Source organism: Aptenodytes forsteri, unplaced genomic scaffold (assembly GCF_000699145.1).
Source record: "Aptenodytes forsteri isolate BGI_AS27 unplaced genomic scaffold, ASM69914v1 Scaffold391, whole genome shotgun sequence".
NCBI lineage: Eukaryota > Metazoa > Chordata > Aves > Sphenisciformes > Spheniscidae > Aptenodytes > Aptenodytes forsteri.
In genome coordinates, this window is record NW_008795920.1 from 645,111 (window position 1) to 664,112 (window position 19,002).

Consider the following 19,002-nt stretch of genomic DNA (forward strand, 5'->3'; position numbering starts at 1 on the left):
AATGAAAAAGTGCCTGTTCCCCACTAGAAAAATGTCTAATTTCACTTTGCAGGGGGGGAACCCCAAAGCAGACTGTTGTGCTGCTGGCTGCCCCAGGCACAGTGTAGAGCTATTCCCTCTCTCCCTGGCCTGGGGTCCTTCCCCGGGGCTGCAACGCTGCCCTGGCACCCATGGGTGCTGCTTGCCCAGGGCCCATGGTGTGCTCCAGGGTGGGACTGCGAGGGAAGAGACTGCAAGGACATTTCAGAATGGAAACATTTCACCATGTGTGTTGGGTTTCTTCCCTGCTCTCCCCCACCCCACCCCGAAAACACTATTTTCAGCAGTGTGTGGGCAGGGTGAGGTTGAGCATGTTCGATAAAAGCCATCACTGGGTGCTAGAGTTCACTCGGCAGCACTGGGGCACGTGGGCTCGGCTCACACAGGGCTGCTCCCGCGCAGCATCCCGGTCGGCGGGGATGCTCTGGCTGCAAGGAGCCCCGCAGTCTGGGAGGAGCCTGGCCGGTGGGACCGAACGGAGAGGGCTTGGAAAGGAAGGAAACGCTTTTCTATTGAATGCCTGCTCTTTAGATCTGGATGGGTTTTTGGAAAGTTGAATCTCCACCAGGAAAGGGGAAGAAGGTAATCCCTGTGCCATAAGGAGCAGGAGCGCAGCTCCGCACACTGCTGCTCAGCGTGCGCTGGAATTGTATTTCCTATTGTATGGAAAGCGCCCGCAGAGTCTGGTCACTCATGCCTGGCTTTTGGTTTGCTCTGTCACTGCCTCTGCCAAGTTTGGCTGGCTTTTTTTAATACGTCTGGAGGGATTTTTTTGCTCTGGTCTGACACTGCCAGTTTCCATGGCCACAAGCACTTCCCTGCATTGCTGCAGTTTTGGGGTTTTGCTGTTTATGGACCAGCCGAGCCCTGCTGTCCATGAACTTAAGAGCTCCTTTTTTAGCAACAAGCTATTACGGGAGGCAGTCACCTCTGCAGAAGGGTGGAGGAAGCTGCGTTACGAGAGCGGGCTTCTCACCTCGGCGGGACGCCCCGGGAGGGCGGGTGCACGGGGGTGCATATGCAAAACCTCCCCTTCCCTCTTACACACAACCTTGTCTTTTCTTTTCTCCACTGTAGGGAAGAGCAGTGAAAGAGCCTCGTACTCCACATTCGGAAGAGACACAGGGATGCCAGGACTAAACCAGGTAACGATAAAATGCATTGAGATTTTTTGCTTCATTTACTGGCTAAGCTGCTAGGAGTGAGAGCCTGGGAATGAAAAGGAACCTGGTGGTTTGCATCTCGCCTCTCTGCACAAGGTCCTGGAAAGCCTCTGCTCTGCTCAGAAACGTCTGTTGAGTGTCAGGAGTTTATACGAGTGTGTGTTGCTGGCTCAGAAGAGTTGTCAGAGTTTAGAAAATGGGGTTGTAGCAGCTTCTCAGTTCTTTTCAAAACCTCTTCAGACTCACTTATTTTATTGTTAATCCTGTTTCTAACTGATTTGTGTTTAATCAGACATGACCTAGCCAACACTGCCCTCGGAGGGAGTTTCAGTGAGTTGGATCCAAGCGACACCTTTCCTTGTGACAGGGTGGCCGTGGGCAGAGGAGTGCTTTGGGAGGCACCTTCTCCCTCCGGCTGCCTGCCTTGGGGCTCTCAAGCACCGTGCCTGGTGCTGCATGCTCTCCCTCCCCAACCAGCATCCCCCTGTGCCCTGGCCAGCATTCCCGTGTCCCCCCACTCACCAGTTAAGGGGAGGGAGAGTCTGCGAGATGGTTTCTGTGCTGTTGTAGCATCATTTTGAAGGATATTGGGCGGTGTTTTGGTTTTATGGTGGTTCTGTCAATGCAGGACCTGCAGCAGATGCTCATCTGCACAATCAGGGAGGGACATGGCATGGGAGAGCTGCCTCTTGCAGCAACAGCCCTGCCCTGTTGGGTCACCCCATGTGAACCCCGACGGGAGGACCAGGGCTGTGCCGTGGGGAAAAAGTTGCTTCCCGTGGGGAATACCAGAGGCGTAAATCAGAGCCCGGGAACGCAGTCGACCAGCCCTGAGATAATCTAGCCTGCTGCCGCCGGCATCCAGAAATAGTTTTTCGGGAAGGAGCAAGCACCTCCGCTTTGATGTGTTGCTGCAACTGCCCCGTCAGTGCCCGAGCATGGCCCCGGGGAAACAGTCCCACCATTTTATTCAAGGGAGCAGCTTTTGACTGGACAGCTTTTTATTTTATACATGTATACACACACATATTACATGTTTTAATTTTACACAAATTTGTCATAATTTCCTCTTCTCTGAACTGAGGATGTTTCCTTTGCTGAAACAGCTGTGCTGGCTGTCTGTGCCAGAGTGGATTTAATTTACCACTGAAGCTGCTAAAATAAAAATGGGACAGACGCCAAGCCTTGCTTTTTAATGTTACGGTTTTGCTGGGGTTTCGTGGAGGAGGGGGAGATATAAGGTAACAGAAACAGGGTGGGCAAATGGTGCTGTGGGCTGGGAGAGGCCCTGGCGCGGGCGCACGGGTCCGGATCGGGTGGCAGAGCAGGAGACGGAGCCCGTTTGATGTGGAGGGGAGACAAAACCCCTCTTGTGCGGGGCGGCGGGAGGCGAGCGGGGCCGTCTGCACGCTCGCTGTGGCCCCCAGAACAGTTGTTGCTTCTGGCTCCGGTTTTGGGGGGGAGTTTGACCTGGTTTTTTTCTTTTTGAAAAGCGCTGGAAAATTGTCCAGTGGCAGATGCCCTGGATGGGGAGCACGTTCCTCCCCAGAACACCCTCCTCCAGGGCAGAGCTGTGCCTCCCCCATTGTTTAACCCTTAACCACCTCTGGAGGCATCCCCAGGGAGAGGAAAGGGGAAGAAAATCCCTTTCTCTGGGAAATTGCCTTAAATTCTCAGTGCCTCTCTGGAGGTACCCACTGGAGGAGCTGGGCAGCAGCAACTCAGCCCTCCAGGATCTCCTCCAGGGTGCTATGCCACTTGCTTTTCTTGGCTGGGCTGCTCCGTGGCGCGTAGCGGTTTCAGTGCAAAGGTAATATGACCGGTGGAACAGATTGCAGGAATTTCACCAGCTGTGAATACATGAGCTCCTCTTTCCCTCCCCGACCCCTTTCTGGAGGAGACGGAGTTTTAAAGCAGTGGGTTTTTCTTTCCAGTTTCTCAAAAGCCTGAAATCCTCCTTTACTTCAACGTGTTGCCCTCGGAAGATGGGTCAAAGCTAAGCTTTTGTTACTTAAAGGCCCTTTGCCAGCCCTCTTAAATTCCATGTAAATACATTTAACTTTCTCCCAAGGTGAAAGGAGCAATGCCGGCGGGCTGCGCTCCTGGAGCAAAGGCACACTTGCTCCATCCTGGGAGCCAGCGAGCACCCTGAGCTCCGGCTCCTGCCAGCTTCACGCTGCTTCCCAGAGTGCCCAAGGTCAGCTGGGATAAACACGAGGGAGGAGTTTCCTCTTTTTAGAAAGGGGGATTTGACTTTTCCCTGATAAAATGCAAGAGAAAACCATCCCCAGCAGAGGCGTTGCAGGCTCCGTTGCATCGTCCATGATGGGTCCGGCTGCGCGGCGCTGGGGATGGGAGAGAAACTTGTCAGTGCCGGCACCCCAGGCTGGGTTTTACGGCTGGGGGGGACTGGGAGAGGCACAGTCAGATGGGCTGCCGGCTGTGTAACCTCTCCTGTCTCTTGCGGTCGGTTTAGGCATGTTAGAGATGTGACAGCCTGGGGGCTCCCGGGTTTGCCAGTGGGTGAGCGCTGTATCTGTCCTCTGCCCTGGCCGGGTCCCCGACGGCGTCGCAGGGGTGAGGGGCAGCATGGGGCCGTTCGGTCGGATGTGCCTTTTGAGGATGGGTGGACACACAGTGCCCATCAGGTGTGTCCCCCGCAGGCACCAAAGCACTGATCGCATCAGAAACTGTAATCCCTTGCCGTAAAACCTCGGAGGCGGTGAGGGAAGAGTTTTGTCCCGAGTAAGTCTGTTTGCCTCCGTGTGGGCAGAGCTTGCTGCCTCCAGCAGATGCTTCCGACCCCTTTGGTTTGCGGGCAGGCTGGCAAGACAGGTGGGGAGCACTGCCTGACAAACCTCTCGGCCTGACTGTCACCTCCCCTTTACCTTCAGCAGGCTGGGCCGATAAAACCATCAGCAGGGTCTCATCCTGCCCTCATGGGCAGCAAGGTGAGCATGGGACCACGATGCTCCCCACGATGGCACGTGCTCGTTTGCATCCTTGGTTTGTAGAGAGCTTCCTTGCTGGGATCCAGCGAGAAAACACAGCTTGAAAGACCCTTTTCTTATTGCACGTGTATTCCCCTATAGCTACCCCCATGTTTACGTATTTGTGTTTTCCTTCTGGCCTGTCGGCTTGTCTTATTCCCAGCCCCTTCCCCCCCGCCCCCCGGCTGAATTTGTGCGAAGGCAGCTCAAGGCGGCTCTGTTCTCTCCCAGCGAACGCGGTGGTTTTCCAGCGTAATTACATGGAAGGGCTTTTCTGTCTCCTTGTTTGCAGACTGGTTTCCTGCCCAGTGAAATGGGAATCGCGAGTCCGAGCACGCTTTCCCCCACCGGGGTGAAAGGGGGGTCGGCTTTTCTGCTCCTTGTTTGCAGACTGGTTTCCTGCCCAGTGAAATGGGAATCGCGAGTTCGAGCACGCTTTCCCCCACCGGGGTGAAAGGGGGGTCTCAGTATTTTTCTTACCCCAACAATCCTCGCAGGAGAGGTGCTGAGAGCAACATAGGTAAGTCGCTTCATGTCACCCTCGGGGTGACACAGGTGTGAATTTGGCATTGGCTTTTTTTAGGGGAAGGGGGAAATATATACATATATATATAATTTTTTGAAAAGGGGGTTTGGGCTCAGTCATGCAGAATTTCCTTCTTTCTGGAAAATGTCAGATTAAGTGAAAGCAGCACAGGAGAGGTGCTGAGAGCAACATAGGTAAGTCGCTTCATGTCACCCTCGGGGTGACACAGGTGTGAATTTGGCATTGGCTTTTTTTAGGGGAAGGGGGAAATATATACATATATATATAATTTTTTGAAAAGGGGGTTTGGGCTCAGTCATGCAGAATTTCCTTCTTTCTGGAAAATGTCAGATTAAGTGAAAGCAGCAAATGGCTTGAGGTTGTTCTTCTAAAAATGCCTTCAGCCACACTGCACATCAGTAGTCGTTCCTGGAAAACCTTGGGCTGCCTTCGAGGCTGTTTTTATGGCCGATGGGCCTCCTTGGAGCCCTTGTCCTGCTGCAAGCAAACAGGACTGCCAGGAACAAGTCGCTAAGAAGCGGGGTGAGGTCCGGGTGCTCTGCTGGGGCATGGGAGCTGTGCCCTGGGATGCAGGCGATGTTTGCTCCGGGACCTCTCCCTGCCCGCCTGCCTGCTTCGATGTTCCAGAGCAGGAGTTGCCCACACCTGGATCTACCTGGGAATAAGCCATTTTGCTTTTAACGAAGGCTAAGGTTGGGTGTGAATTTAACTTTCGAGTGAAGACAAGCCCCAGTTCTCCAGAACTTGTGTTTCTTGTCATAGTTCCCCCCCGCACCCTCCAAAGTCACATTCTTGCTGCTATTTTGGGCTTTCCCCAACAAACGAAACCAGAAGCGACCCAGTGTTACATGTATTTTTTCCAGTTCTTTTCAGAAAAAGGCATCCACTTTGATATTGCCACTTTAAAACGTTACTGGTTTATGCTGTCAGCCTGGAAAATGATTCTTTTGCATCGGGTCACTCTGTGTGATGAATTTCTCCTCCTGAGCTACAACCCGGCAGTCCCTGGCTTGGCAGACTTGCTGTGTTAGCATCCTGCACCCCCCCAGCTGGGGCTTTCCTTAATTGTGAACTAAAAAAAAACCCCAGATTTTTAAGCAGTGCTTCCCCTTGAGCCACTTCTTGGGATGTTTCCCCCACCACCTCCCTGAATTGTCTCCCTTCCCCCAGGACACCGTGTCCTCCCCCCTCGGAGCTGGACCTGGAGAGATGGGCTGGGCAGGGACCGGCCTGGGGCAAGCGTTGTCCCTGCCTTCCTGCAGCGGTGAAGCTTTCCCAAGTATATTGCTGTATAAGGAGCAAATGAAAATACAGCTCTATCCCTGCATTTGTCCTCTTTCTGCATCCTCTCTCTGCAAACCCACTTCAAGTTAAATTGTTTCAAAAAAACCCCAAAAAACCCAAACAACGAGGGGTTATTTATGGGCTCAGTCTCTCCCAAAGAGCAAGCGCAGCCGTTCTCTGTGTGGTGAGCACCTCTCATCACGGTGTTTCAGGAGAGAGACTGCCCTGTGAACTCTGTGGGTGAAACCCGCCCTCAAAGGGTGCAGATGAGATGGGGAGGAGAGGTTCATCCTCAGACATTTTTACTATTGACACTTCTTTGGCTACGGGGCATTTGGGATCTGAGCCCTATTTGTACCTGCATCTTACATCCTCGGATGCTTTTAGCTATAGCTTGTTGTTTTCCCTCCCGCTAACCCCCTTCAAAAGTTAGATCCTCTCTTCTTTTCTTTAAAGCAGATGGACAGCCCAAAAAGGTTCGGAAGGTGCCTCCTGGACTCCCCTCCTCGGTAAGTGGCAGGAGCGTTTTCCCTGCAGGTATCCCCTCCCAGTTCCTCCATCCTCTGGGCGTCCCTGCTCCCTCTGCCGCGAGAGCTGCCGGCCCTACGGGTCCGGCCACCCCAAACGTCGAGGGCTTGGATTTTAGCAGGACGAGGAAGGGTTTTCCCAGCTACAGCTTCCTACACAGGCGAAATGGGGAAGGCTGCAGTGCTGGGGCACTAATCGGAGAGAAGGAACTGCAGTGCTCCCCTTGCAGAGCAGCCGGTGGTGGCACCTCCCCGGCCGGAGCCCGGACCCATCGCTTCCTGCCCTTGCTGGCTCTCGTCTGTTTGACGTTATGTCGCGAGTGCCCGAGTGAAATGTAATATTCGGTGTGATTGGATTTCACTCCAGAAGGGAAACCAAACCAGTTGTAATGCGGGCAGGCAGCTGGGGCTGCTCCAGGTGTGTGCGCTGCCTGGGCTGTTTTATAAGAAAGCCGAGCAGCCTGTAGGAATACGTTAGCCATGCTCCCGCGGCTGTTACAGGGGCATAAACTGAACAATGTCTTTGTGGCTAGAAGTAATGGGATCTCCAGGAAAGCTAATTGGAGCGGGCTGGAGGGTTCCTGCAGGAATATGGGAGCTGTCTGGCTGTGCGGCGGCCGCGGCTGCATTCCTCGCCGGAGCGTTTGCGTGCTTGCAGGGGGACGGGCGGGCTCTGTCCTGCAGGCGAGCTGGAGCTCAGGCTGGGGCTGCGCTGGAGACGGGCCCTTGCCCGAGCGTGTCGTGCCGCTCGCTGCCAAAGCTGATGCTGATGCGACGTGAAGCGGGTGCCCACTCCCCCATTCACCGGGGAACACCTGTGTGCGTCCACCCATGGGGGAAATCTCGTGCTGTGGCGTTCCTTCACTGCTAGCGCAAAGCTTGGTCTGTAACCTCCACCACGGGCTCTGCCTTTGGAAACAGACCCTGAGATGCCGAAGTTGGGAGGATGGAGGGAGAGGAAGGCACCAAGGGCTTGCCGGATTGGGCTCGCAGACCGGAGGGTGTTGGGGGGGTCCCTGCAGACCCACATCATGCAGAAACCAGCTCCAGTCAGCAGTGCTGAGTTGCTCCAAGAGTCTGTGTTTTAACAGGGAAAACCTGCTCGAGGCAGAATCCCTATCGCTGCGTCGAGTTTGTGTGAAATTCGGAGCTTTTAAACCCCAGTCGACATGTGGGGAAAACATCGTTCCCGACAAATGGCCCTTTATTGGCCTCGGATTTCAAAGGTGACGGGGCTTGCTGCCCGTCGTGCTGGCGGTGCCGAAAGGGCCCCGTTTCCCACAGGAAGAGCCGCTCAGCGTTTACCAAGACTCAGCCCCTTCCCTGTGTCTGAGCCGACACCTGCACACAGGCTTTTCCAGCCCAGAAAGCACTGGCTGCCCCTTGACCTCAAAGCTCCAGTTTTTGCTGTACGGGCCGGTGCTGCCTCTTTCCGCTGCCCTCTCTTTGCCGTGACCTCCGGCTTCTTGGTTTGTTTTTGAACTTCCACACCTGGGGAGAGAAATTGGCACCGAGGCGGCGAGAGAAGCGTGGAGCAAAAGGAGTCGCCGGCCTCAAAGGCAGCGGATCAAAGGGTCTTTCTTGTCTGACTTGCCTGCGGAGGAGCCCACCCCGTGTTATCGCTGGACCCCGTGCAAAATAAACAGGTTAATCAGCACCTTATTAAAATAAAGTGCTTTAATCTGTAATTCCCTAGCTGCTTTGAAAACTCGGAGAGGTCAGCGGCTGGAATAGTTGAGGGTGGCTGAAAGGGGAGTGATTCCGCCAAAGGCACCAAGAGGCACTGGCGGTGTGAGATGGTTAGAGAGGGATGTGGAAGGCGATGCCGGGCAGGGGCGGCGGCTCTGACTGCGGACGGGCGCCGAGGTATCTGTGCTTGTAACCCACGTCCCTTTGGGGTTAGTTCTTGTGAAATAGGTGCTGGCCTGGGGCAGCGGCTCGTGCTGGGGCTGCCCCCGGAGCACGGAGCCCCTTTGAGCCTCCCTGCGACGTGGAGCTGGAAAGCAGGGTTAGTGCTTGCTCCTGCACTCCCCCGCGGGCTGGCGTGTCCAGGCACAGGACCCGGGGCTGGATGAGGCCCCCCGAGCCCCTGCTGCACGTTGGCCGGCTTTGCCGGAGGAAGCCGGGGAGGCATTTTTGTGCAACAAACCTTCAGGGTTTTGTTGCCGCAGTGAGTGTGGTGGCTGGGAGCCGTTTCAGCCTGCGAATTCGCAGTCTGGTCACCGCTCTGTTTAGCTTTAGTCTGCCTGAAGTCCCACCCCGGTTCATGCATTTAAGCAAGAAAAACAGGGAGGGGAAAAAAAAAAAACCACCACCACAAAGCCCTGCAAATCCCAGCGCTGGGGCTTTTCAAGCGGCTCTCTCGCCGCGCTGGCAATTTCAACCGGAGGAAATGACCTCACCTGGAGGTCCCCGAGGCTGCCGCCGGAGCTGCCGACGCGAGGGCTGGGGCCGCGGGGTGGGGAGCAGGGACCTGGCGCTGATTTACTGTTTCCTGCGGCGCTTGGCCGGCGGCCGCCGGCTGGGCTGGCTCCCCCCCCCCCCGCGGGGGCGGGGGGGGCCCCCCCCGGGCCGGGGGGGGGGGGGGGGGGGTGCGGAGGGAAGGCGGGGCCCAGGCAGGGAAATGAAAGATTTGGAGGGGCCAGTGCCACTCCTGGGGTGAAACCTGGCCCGCTGGGATGCAACAGGAGATGGGGGGTCGGGGATGGCAGAGCAGGGCAGATACGCAGCAAGACAAACTCCCCCCTCTTTGCAAGCCTGGTCCGCTCATCCCTGCTATTTTATTCTTCTTATTTTCGCTCTGGATTTATTAAATGGATGTTGCAGCTCGCTGCGGCCCCCCCGCGCCCGCTCTGCTGCCGCACAGCTGCCTCGCCCGCTGGCCAGGTGCCAGCCCCTGGCAGATGGCGCGGGGCTATTAGACGTGCTTCATTCGATTCCCTGTCCCAGCTCCCGCTATTTAATCAAATTATAGGAAAAGTCAATTTACTGGATTCTTGTTCTTTGCAGCCTCCTCCATTCCCCCGCTCTCCCCGGCCGCACGCGCTGCCCACGCGCGGCTCTGCACGCCCGCTTCGCCCCGACGCTGTCCTGCTATGCCACACAAAGGCCACACAAAGGCGAAGCGCCGTGAATTTTCTTTTTTGAGTGAGGGACGGAGGGCAGCTGCCAGCGTCTGTCAGGTTTTTCCCTTCCCCCTCTCTTTATTTTATTTTTTTTTCTTTTTTTTTTTTTTAGAGCGGAGGGCGGCGGGGGACAGCGGGGCGCTGTCCACGCTAAAACGGCTGACTGGCGGCGAGGGGCCGGGGCTGCCCCCGGGGCTCTGAACTTGCCCAGCTTTGAGGGAAGCTGCTCCGAGAAGCAGGAACCTAGGCTGCCAGGGGAAAATGAAGCCATATATTTAAGTGCAGTCACTGGTGCTTTTCAGAGCTTTTTTTTTTTTTAAAAGGAAAGACCCTTATTTTCTATTACCCCCCCCACAAAAAAAGAAGAAATTCTTGGTGTTCTGGGCAGTTACAGAAACACAGAAACAATTTTGCCCCTTCTTGCTGGGTGAGGACCTGGGGTCGGAGGGAACTGGCCGGGTGGGGGGACAGAGAAACTCAGGGCAGGTTTCCTTTCCAAAGAGAGCTGTGTCTTCCAGGCAGAGCTGGCTGAGCGTGCCTGGCCAGCCCCTGCACCCGCCTCTGCTTTCGTGTGTATTTAAAAAAAAAATTATTAGCGGTTTCAGAATGAATCAATGGGGATGAAAATAGGCTGTAACAAAGGTTCTCACGTAATTTTGAGTGGCATTTCAGTTTCTTTGCGTGTTGAATTTCTGCTTTAAAAAAAAAAAAAGTATGTTTTTGCACTGGCACAAGATGTTTTTCTGTAAGGGCTTTCTGGGATGGGTTTGGTTAATTTAGAAGAAAATAAAAAAAAAAAGCCTTTTCTTTTGCATAATATGCTGTAAATAATGTAGCTGAACGGTGCTGCAGAAATCTGGCCGAAAGCTGTCCGAGAGCCGTCCCTTCCCGTGTGACATCCCTTTTGAGGGACTGCGCAGCCCTCAGCTCAATGCTTCCCCCATGCCTCAGTTTCCCCTCGAGCGGGACAGGCTGATTTCCATGCAGGGTTTGAGCACAGGCCGTGTTCAGGAGCGGCTGCTCCCGGTGCGGTGCTGCAGCCCAGCGTACGGCAGGGTCGGCGCAGGGGTGAGCAGGTCCGGAAGCCTCACCGGTCCCTGTCACCACCGCCCAGCCCGCACCCTTGGGTGCGGGGTTAGCACGCAGAAATGATTGCTTTTGTGGTTACCCATAAAAAGTTATAACCGCAGAAAAAGGAACTAGAGCAGAGAGTTGAAACTTCTGCCAGCACCGGCGCCTTCTGCAGGAGGGGGCTGCGGGGATCTGCGCTGTTACGGGAAGGCAGACGGGGACGTCTCTGCGCGATGGTCCCGTCCCCTGCGCCGCCCCCCAGCAGAGCTGCGCCGTTCGGTACCGCCGCCGTGACTTCAGCTGAGCTGCTTCAGTTCCCTCCCTGGCTTTGCTGTGGGACCGACTCTGTCATCTGCTGTGATGAATAAAAGCGAAGCTGCGCAGGGTGGGGTGACCCATGGGGAGGATGTGGGGCCGTGGGGTGGACAAGCACTTCTCTTCAACCCCTTTCCTGCCCCACAGGTGTATCCATCCAACTCAGGTGATGACTACAGCAGGGATCCAGCTGGATATACTCCCTCGAAACCTCCCAGCACTGTGTATCCCGGAGCCTTTTATATGGCAGGTGAGTTATTAACAACTCTGGCATCCTGCGAGCTGGCCAGAGCAGGGGCTGCCTGGCCCATTACGGACGATGGGAGGAATTGCACAGCCCATGAGATGGAGGGAGCTCGGGGCAGGAGTGCATGAGACACAAAGCAGCCCTGAAGTGGCTCCGATTTGCACAGCGGGTGATGCTCAGCGTAGGCAGGACGCGATGGGGACAGACACAGCCCCTCAGCCTGGGCTGACTTGCCGCCGTGTGGGCCGTGGGACACATGCTGGCGTCTCTGCCCCTCTCAGCTCTGGTTTTCCTTCCAGACGGGCTCCATAACTCGCCAGACCTGTGGAGTTCACCGGGTGCCATGAGCCAGTCGAGTTACGGTGCCATGCTGGGCAGCTCCTCCTCCCCGCTCCCGCAGTCCAGCGGCTTCAACAGTTTACATCAGCATGAACGCATGGTAATGCGTCCCCGCGCTGCCCCGCGGGCGGGCTGGGGGGCTCTGCTCAGCCAGCTGGTGGTGGTGGCGCGTCACCTCGTCCCGTAGCTGTTGGCTTGGGGCAGCTGCCGACAGGGAGGGCCTGGGTCCTGGCCCGGACGCTGAAGCCCGGCAGCCTTTCGAGGGCACCTCTCACCCCTCTCCCCCTCTCTGCTAGAACTACCAGCTTCATTCAGGAGAGGTTAACGGCGGACTCCCTTCTGTGTCTGGCTTTTCCTCTGCCTCCACGCCGTACGGTGTCTCCAGTCACACGCCCCCGATCAGCGGGACGGACAGCATGATGGGTACGTATGACCCCCGGGTGCACAGTGGTCCCCAGCATGACCCCCCTCGCTCCACTGCCACGCAGAGGCTTAACTGGAAAATCAAAGTCTTGTGCAAACCTCTGATGCCCGAGGCTGTGATATCTGCGTCTGATGTACCCGGCCACTTTTTATCCGTTGTGTGTCACCCGTGCATGGAGTTACTGCGTGAGGAAGAGGCACAGCGAGGTTATTGCTGCTGGATACCTGGGCAGGCTACAGCAGGGGGACGGGGTGCTGGCTTGGGGGTTTACACCTCGCTTGGTGGATCTGGGAGGAGACCAAGATCTGTGACATTATCTCGTGGAGGTGCCGTGGCGGGAAGGATTTGCACTTGCGTTGAGGGAAGGCGGGGGTATGTGTGAAGCCGTTCGTCTAAATCCAGAATAGGAATGTTTGTGCTGCATTTGGATACCACGTTAAACCCCTGAGTGCTTTAATCTCTAACCCTGCTGAACCTGTTACAAAACCGGTTACTGAAATGAACTCGTGTTCCCCAGGAAATGAGGATCCTGACCCTGATTCATAGAAAAACCCTTGTTTAGAGGAGGGGAAGCAAGTTCGGGATTGTAGGGGCTTAAGATGCCCCATGAAAATGGGCTGCGCTGCAGCAGAGACATTTGATTGCTGTTGATGGCATGACACCTTCGACCCAGTGTCTTATAAAGACATTCCCACAGCCCCATGAAAGCTGCCGGGGTGTGTGTGCCTTCATCCGGGCTGCTCCGAGCTGGGCATCCACTTAATTTTCAAGCAAAGCAGTAAGCGAGAAATTTCAATCTCAGAGCAGGCGACCCCAGAGAAGGTCTTGTACGGGTGCCTTGTCCTGCTGGGTTTCTGGCTCCCTGGCACTGATGTCTGTGTCCTTTCTCGGCAGGTAACAGAGGAACCACAGCTGGGAGCTCGGGAGACGCACTCGGGAAGGCACTAGCTTCAGTAAGAGTTTCTGCAGATCCTTGACCCGGTCCCTGTCCTGTCGCAGCGTTGGACCTCCTCTCTATAATAGGGACCCTCTAAGCAGCAGGGAAGACGGACACATTGAGAAGTTTGGGTGAATGCACCCCAAAAACGTGGCAGCCTCTGAGGGGAGGGTTTTCCCCCCCTCTGTGTGCTGCCATCCTGAGTCCTGGCACTGTGCAAAAGCACCTTTTGGCAGACAGGGAAACTGAGGCAATGGATGTTATGGTGGCCCCACAGACCCATGTCCATGACCCAGCTCTGCGGCCGCCCAGCCTGGTGCTGGTCTGGCAAGACAACCCTGCGCAGCCCTCATAGCAGGACTTTCAGGTCCCAGTAGTCCTGGCCCTGCATGTGCTGGTTCAAACTGGAGGGCACTGGTCCCACTGGGCTGTCGGAGCTTGAGGTTTCATCTGTCCCGTTCAGTGCAGGGACCTTTGCTTCTGCATGGTGGCAGAGGGGTGCTCAGCACTGCACCCTGCAATAATTTCTTGGGGCTCTCGCTTCCCTCCGAGGTGGGACCTGAAGGATGGAGGCTGTAGCTGCAGAGACGGCGGCAGTGGGGACAGAGAGAGACCCCAGTGTTAATGGGGGAGCTGCGGGGTGATGAGCGGGCTGGCCCGTCACGCTGGCTGGGAGCTGGTGTTGGTATGGGAAGGGAGGTGCCATGGGGTGGTCCTCGCTGCACCTGGGCTTGCTGGTGCTGCTGGGGAGGGGGAGAGCCGTCGCAGGGGTGGGCGCTGCTGACCGTGCCCTGCTTCTCTCGCTCCAGATTTATTCCCCCGATCACTCTAGCAATAACTTCTCGTCAAACCCCTCTACACCGGTCGGCTCCCCTCAGGGGCTTGCAGGTAGGTGAAAAATGTTGCTTTTTGTGTAAAGGGGGATGTCAAGTGTGCTTTCAGGAGGTCCAAGGCAGTGTACTTCCCAGATCAGCCCCTCATTAAAGACGTTTTTGGCAATCTCGCCAAATCCCATTTATTTTTAAAAGCAGGAGAGTGAAGAGGAAGGACAAGCAAACTTGAAGATAATTTTTAAATGTCTCCTGTGAAATTGCATGTCCGTCTGCTTTAATTGGTTGTAGCTTTTCCCCCGGTTGGAGCTGAGCAGTGCCCGGGTGTGGTAAAAGTCGCACGCGTGAGGGAACGGCTCTGCCTGCGCCTGGCTTTGCCCCTGCAGAGGAATTTTAGCAGGCAGCTCTGCTGGAGGCGCGAGCCTGGCCCACATGGTAGCACCACCGCATGCTTGAGTTAAAATCATCGCTGCCACTCCCTGGGACCCGCTTCAGACAGACCCTGTCCCCGAGCGTCCTATCTTGGTGAGGCTGGGAGAGTTTGTCCCTGGTTTTGTCTCCCGTGGGAGGAGTGCAGTGGGAACTGGGAAGCAGCCAACTAGTTAAAAACCATTTTCAGTGCCCGACGAAAGCCCGTCTCTGCTCCCGTCCGGCGGGAGAGGTCTCGTTTCTGCTCAGCAGAGCTGGCACTGAGGCCCCTCGGTGCCCAGGGTACATGTGCCAGCCTGCTGCTCCCCTGGGGTCGGAGCGAGCACAGCGTGTGTGCTCGCTGCCTGCTCACTGAGATGATATCAATTTAAAAACCTCTCGAGGTCTGAAGGCTTGAGCTCAGTTTCCTGCTGAGGCAGAGCAGAGGCGAGTCCTTAGCAGGGGCTGAACAGAGATTTCCACGGAAGGCACGTGGGATCAGACTGTGACCTCTCACGGCATTGCTGCGAGATAAGGCTAGCACCTGCTCTGAGATGTAGCAGGGGCGAACAGAGATTTCCACGGAAGGCACGTGGGATCAGACTGTGACCTCTCACGGCATTGCTGCGAGATAAGGCTAGCACCTGCTCTGAGATGAAACGCCTCTGTGGGCACCCTGCTGCCTCGCAGAGCAGTGACGGGGAGCAGGGGAAAGACCTGTGCCCGTGTGCGGCGTGGCTGGCTTTGTATGTGCGGTGTGACCAGCCCCGTGCAGTGCCATGGTGGCCTGTGTGGTGCCGCGGTGGCCGGTACGGTGCCGTGCGTGGCATGGTGGCCTGTGCACAGCGTGGTGGCCCAGCTTCCAGCCCCATCTAGTGGCAGCCGTGCCCGGTCCCAAGCTCTCCCTGTTTGTTCGCAGGCACATCCCAGTGGTCGCGAGCGAGCGGACAGGGTGCCTTATCTCCCAGCTACGAAGGGAGCCTCCACACTTTAGTAAGTGTCGCCGAAAGATCTGCCTTCTCCTTTTCTCTTCCATCCCTCGTGCGCCTGGCGGTAAAGGGCTTTTGGGTGAAGTCCTCTCCCGCAAATGCCTGGGGCCTGAAGGAAGATGGTTAGTTGATAGATGGACGTTTGGTTGGAAACAGCTGAGCAGAGTTGGGCACCTGCTTCCCTGAGCCCAGAGCGTGGCTGGCAGAGGTGCAGCCTTGCACCCTGCCCCTGTTTAGGACTCATTCACATCCCTGTGGGTCTGGCCCAGCCCAACAGATTTGCGTCTGGTTTCTGCCTCCCTTTCCTGAGTGGTTCTGCTTGTGTGACCCCTTGTGCCTTTAGGGGATGGCCCTGATGGGGTCGGGGCGTTATTTCTCCCTGTACCTGCCTTGCGGTAGCTGAGTGCATGATTGCCGCCAGCCATTCTTTAATGTAGGGAGCCGCAGCGGGCTGCTGGCTTTACAGGCATTAACACAGACCTATTTCTCTGTCCTGTCCTTCAAGCAAAACAAAATGGAAGACAGGTTGGACGAAGCCATTCATGTGCTGAGGAATCACGCCGTGGGCCAGACAGCTGCCATGCCAAGCAACCACGGGGACATGCACGGGCTCCTGGGCTCAGCGCCAGCCCACAGTGCCACCGTGGGCAGCCTGGGCCAGGCCTTCCCCGCCTCGGTCATGTCCCTGGGGAACAGGCACCCGAGTCTGGTAAGTGTGGAAGCATCGCAGCAGCTGGCGGGGACATGCCGGGGACCCGTGTCACGGGGTCCCCTGGCACCCAGAGGGACGTTGCCTTTGGTGTGAGAATAGCTCAGTGTGGTCCAGCTTGGGTCAGCTGTTGACAGCTTTGAACGGGTGCTGTGCGCAGAAGTGCAGTGGCTTGCCGTCTTCGTGCAGGGGGGGTTGAATCCGCACTCAGCACAGTGGTGGCTCTCGGGCACAAGCCCTGCATGTAGTTCGCTCATACCCCTTCTCGGGGCAGGCAGAGGTGGTGAAAGCTGCTCTTCTTTTCCTGCAACATGGATGGAAATCCCTCAAAACAGCTTTAAGCCATCCCCGGGGGACGCAGGGAGAAGGAGGAAAGGGATCCGGTGTAGGGCAGGACCGCGGGTATAGAGAGCCAGGTATCACCAGGACTTCTCTGCTGCGAACCGTTTGGGCAGGCACCGTGTCCTCCCGTACACGTGGGGAGCGCTGATGTGTGTGATGGCTCATTCAGGCTCCAGGGAGCGCGACAGGTCCCAAGTGCCCTGAGCATGTGGATGCTGGGGTCCCATGCTGGGTCACCAGGGTCCCCCCCTTGTCCAGAGGCTGGTGACCACAGGAGCACGTTTTTGGCAGAGCTGGTTGCCTGCTGCAGCAAACAGTAACACGTCTCCGGTCTCTAGAGAACCAGACGTGCTTCCCTTCCGAGCTCCCCAGACTCTGCTACTAAGCGATGAATCATATGTGTCCCCTCTGTTGCAAACTGCTGCCAGCTGCAGAAATGAGAGTGTTTGCAGCAGGGCTGGCTCTGTCCTGCCGGTCCCTGGCCAGCGTAGCGCAGCCTCGGGGGGGGGCAGGCTCAGAAAGGCTGCCTGACCCTCGTCCTTTGTGTCCAGGCCCTTCGGACCAAAGTTCATGCTGCTGGGATGTCCCCTGCTCTGGTGGTGCTGGGGAGGTGGCAGAAACCCTGATGCTTGATGGAGACAGGGCACGTGCGGCCCAGGCAGGGTGTCCTCTCCAGTGTGCCAGCCTTGTATCCAGGCAGAGAGACGCTTTTCCATGGCGGGGGGAGACAGCACTGATGAGGGCTTTCTGCTTGGTCCAGCTGATGTGCAGGGCACGGAGCTGCTTTTTGCAGTGCCCCCGCCACGGTCCCCCAGAGAGAGCTGGTGCTGGAGCGGGTTGGCTCTTCCCTCCTGCGTGCCCGCGCTCTGGGTGGTGGGAGTGTGCGAGGAGAGCATGCGGCTGCACCTCAGCCTGGTCTGCAGAGCCCCGTGGCTGTGCTCGGGGTGACTGTGCCCATGCCCACTGGCCGTGACACTTCCCCCCTCAAGGCTTGCTCTGCTTGTTCTGCTGTAGGTGGGAGGAGGTCACCCCGAAGACGGGTTGTCCAGCAACCCCAGCATGCTCCACAACCATGTCACACTTCCATCACAGCCCAGCTCACTCCCTGACCTCAACAGGCAGCAAGACACGTACAGCGGTAAGGCAGCTCTGCACGCGTGCACGCTTGAGGCTCGCCTGCCGCAGGTGTGATTCGGGTCACCCGTTAGGTCCAGCCCTGTGCAGCAGCAACCTGGGGGGAGATGGATGCTCTTGCAAGGCCGGGGCTTCCTTGCAGCATCCACAGGGCAGTTTCTACCTTGAGCCTTTTCTAGAGGTTTGACCTACATGTTCCTGTCCCTCCTACCAGCTGTGGGTGCACAATGCCCCCGGGCCCTGCTCTGCTGGGGGAGGTTGGGCTCTGACTCTGGAGGGCCTGGGAGGTGGGGGGAGACGAACAGGGAGTGGTGGCAGGGCAGAGCTGGCACCCCTCCAGCTCCTCTTGCTGCGGACTGGAGATGCAGGATGAGTCTGGGATGCCGCACGCTGGCGATGCAGCATGGCAGGAGCAGGACCTGGGGATCCCCCAGCCCTCCATGTGGGTCAGGCCCCTCCAACTTCCATGTGTGGCTCTGCTTCCTCAGCAGGCTTGTCAGGGGGGCTGGGGCGAAGCAGCGTCTCCTCAGGAACCAGCGAAATAAAGAGGGAAGAGAAGGAGGACGAAGAGAACACGTCGGTGGCAGATAACTCAGAAGAGGAGAAGAAGGAGCTGAAACCCTCCCGGAACAGAACAAGGTGCTCTTTGAACAGGTCTCTCTCTTCACTTACTCTGTTACCAGGCTGGGGGCATTTGGGCTGGGGTACAGCCACGGTGACCCACTGGGTGCTGGGCTCAGCCCGGTGAGGCCGGGGGTCGTCCTGCGGCGCAGACCTGCCGGCCTCTGCTCACCACAGGAGCCTTGTCTATCCTCGCACAGAGGCGGCACAGCCCAGGCTCCCGCTGCTTCCCCGCGGCCAGCCGCTTTGGGCTGTGCCGGGGAAGGGTCCCTGCTGCCTTGTCTGGCTGGCTCCCATCCCTCTGGCCACAGGGCTTCCTCATGCTCATAAAGCAGGGGGCTCACGCCTTGTCCGCACGAGCTGCACCCGCCTGCGTGGTCGCTCGGGGTGTTGCTTGTGGCCATGTGCAGAAAGGACCGAGCACTCAGCTCCCCTCAGCCGGGGCAGGGAAGGTTTTGACCCCCTCCCTGCTTTGGGTCGTCTCCGCTGTCTGCTTTGGGCTCCTGTATCCTCTGACACATCCAGCCAGATCTGGCAGCAGATCAGGTAGAGTCCTTCCAGCGTGCTGGCTTGTCTGCAACGTCACCATCGGCTCAGAGACCTCGCCAGGGTGATGCTGCCCGGAGGGGCAGCGCCAGCCCCGCTCCTGCCAGACTGCAGCCACCTCCTGCCCTGGAGGCAGAGGGCTGCGTCTTCCCAAAACACCAGCTTGGGACACCAGTGTTGGCCCACACACCTTCTCCGGGCCACCCTGCAACCTCCTGGCAACAAGCTCAGGCCTTAATTGCGTTGTTGTGGTTTCTTTCTTTGTTGTTTAAAAACAAAACAAACAAAAAAAAGAGGCAGAAGAAGAGCCTTAATTGCTTCTCTCCAAAGTCACTGCGTGTCCCCGTGTCTGAGCGTGGGGCACCGGGCCGGCACGTCCCGGCGGGGGCACGCGGGGTGCAGCGCCCCGGCTTGC

At 57.1% G+C, this 19,002-nt stretch overlaps 1 protein-coding gene across 7 annotated transcripts in view; it reads left to right on the plus strand.

The window, feature by feature from the left end:
* Positions 1–19,002, plus strand: part of TCF3 (transcription factor 3) — an 81,653-nt gene that overhangs the window by 49,074 nt on the left and 13,577 nt on the right. For 3 of the 7 annotated variants that reach the window (XM_009284870.2, XM_009284872.2, XM_009284874.2), the window contains exons 1-11: positions 4,586–4,712; positions 6,480–6,532; positions 11,209–11,311; positions 11,608–11,747; positions 11,944–12,070; positions 12,966–13,024; positions 13,818–13,896; positions 15,166–15,239; positions 15,741–15,944; positions 17,301–17,424; positions 17,909–18,074. In XM_009284870.2, coding sequence (XP_009283145.1) covers positions 4,604–4,712; positions 6,480–6,532; positions 11,209–11,311; positions 11,608–11,747; positions 11,944–12,070; positions 12,966–13,024; positions 13,818–13,896; positions 15,166–15,239; positions 15,741–15,944; positions 17,301–17,424; positions 17,909–18,074 — 1,238 coding nt within the window. In that variant the 5' untranslated portion in view covers positions 4,586–4,603. Of the gene's footprint in view, positions 1–1,116; positions 1,185–4,582; positions 4,713–6,479; positions 6,533–11,208; positions 11,312–11,607; positions 11,748–11,943; positions 12,071–12,965; positions 13,025–13,817; positions 13,897–15,165; positions 15,240–15,740; positions 15,945–17,300; positions 17,425–17,908; positions 18,075–19,002 lie in introns of those variants that run through there. The other 4 variants (XM_009284877.1, XM_009284873.2, XM_009284876.2 and 1 more) reach the window with 4 other exon arrangements.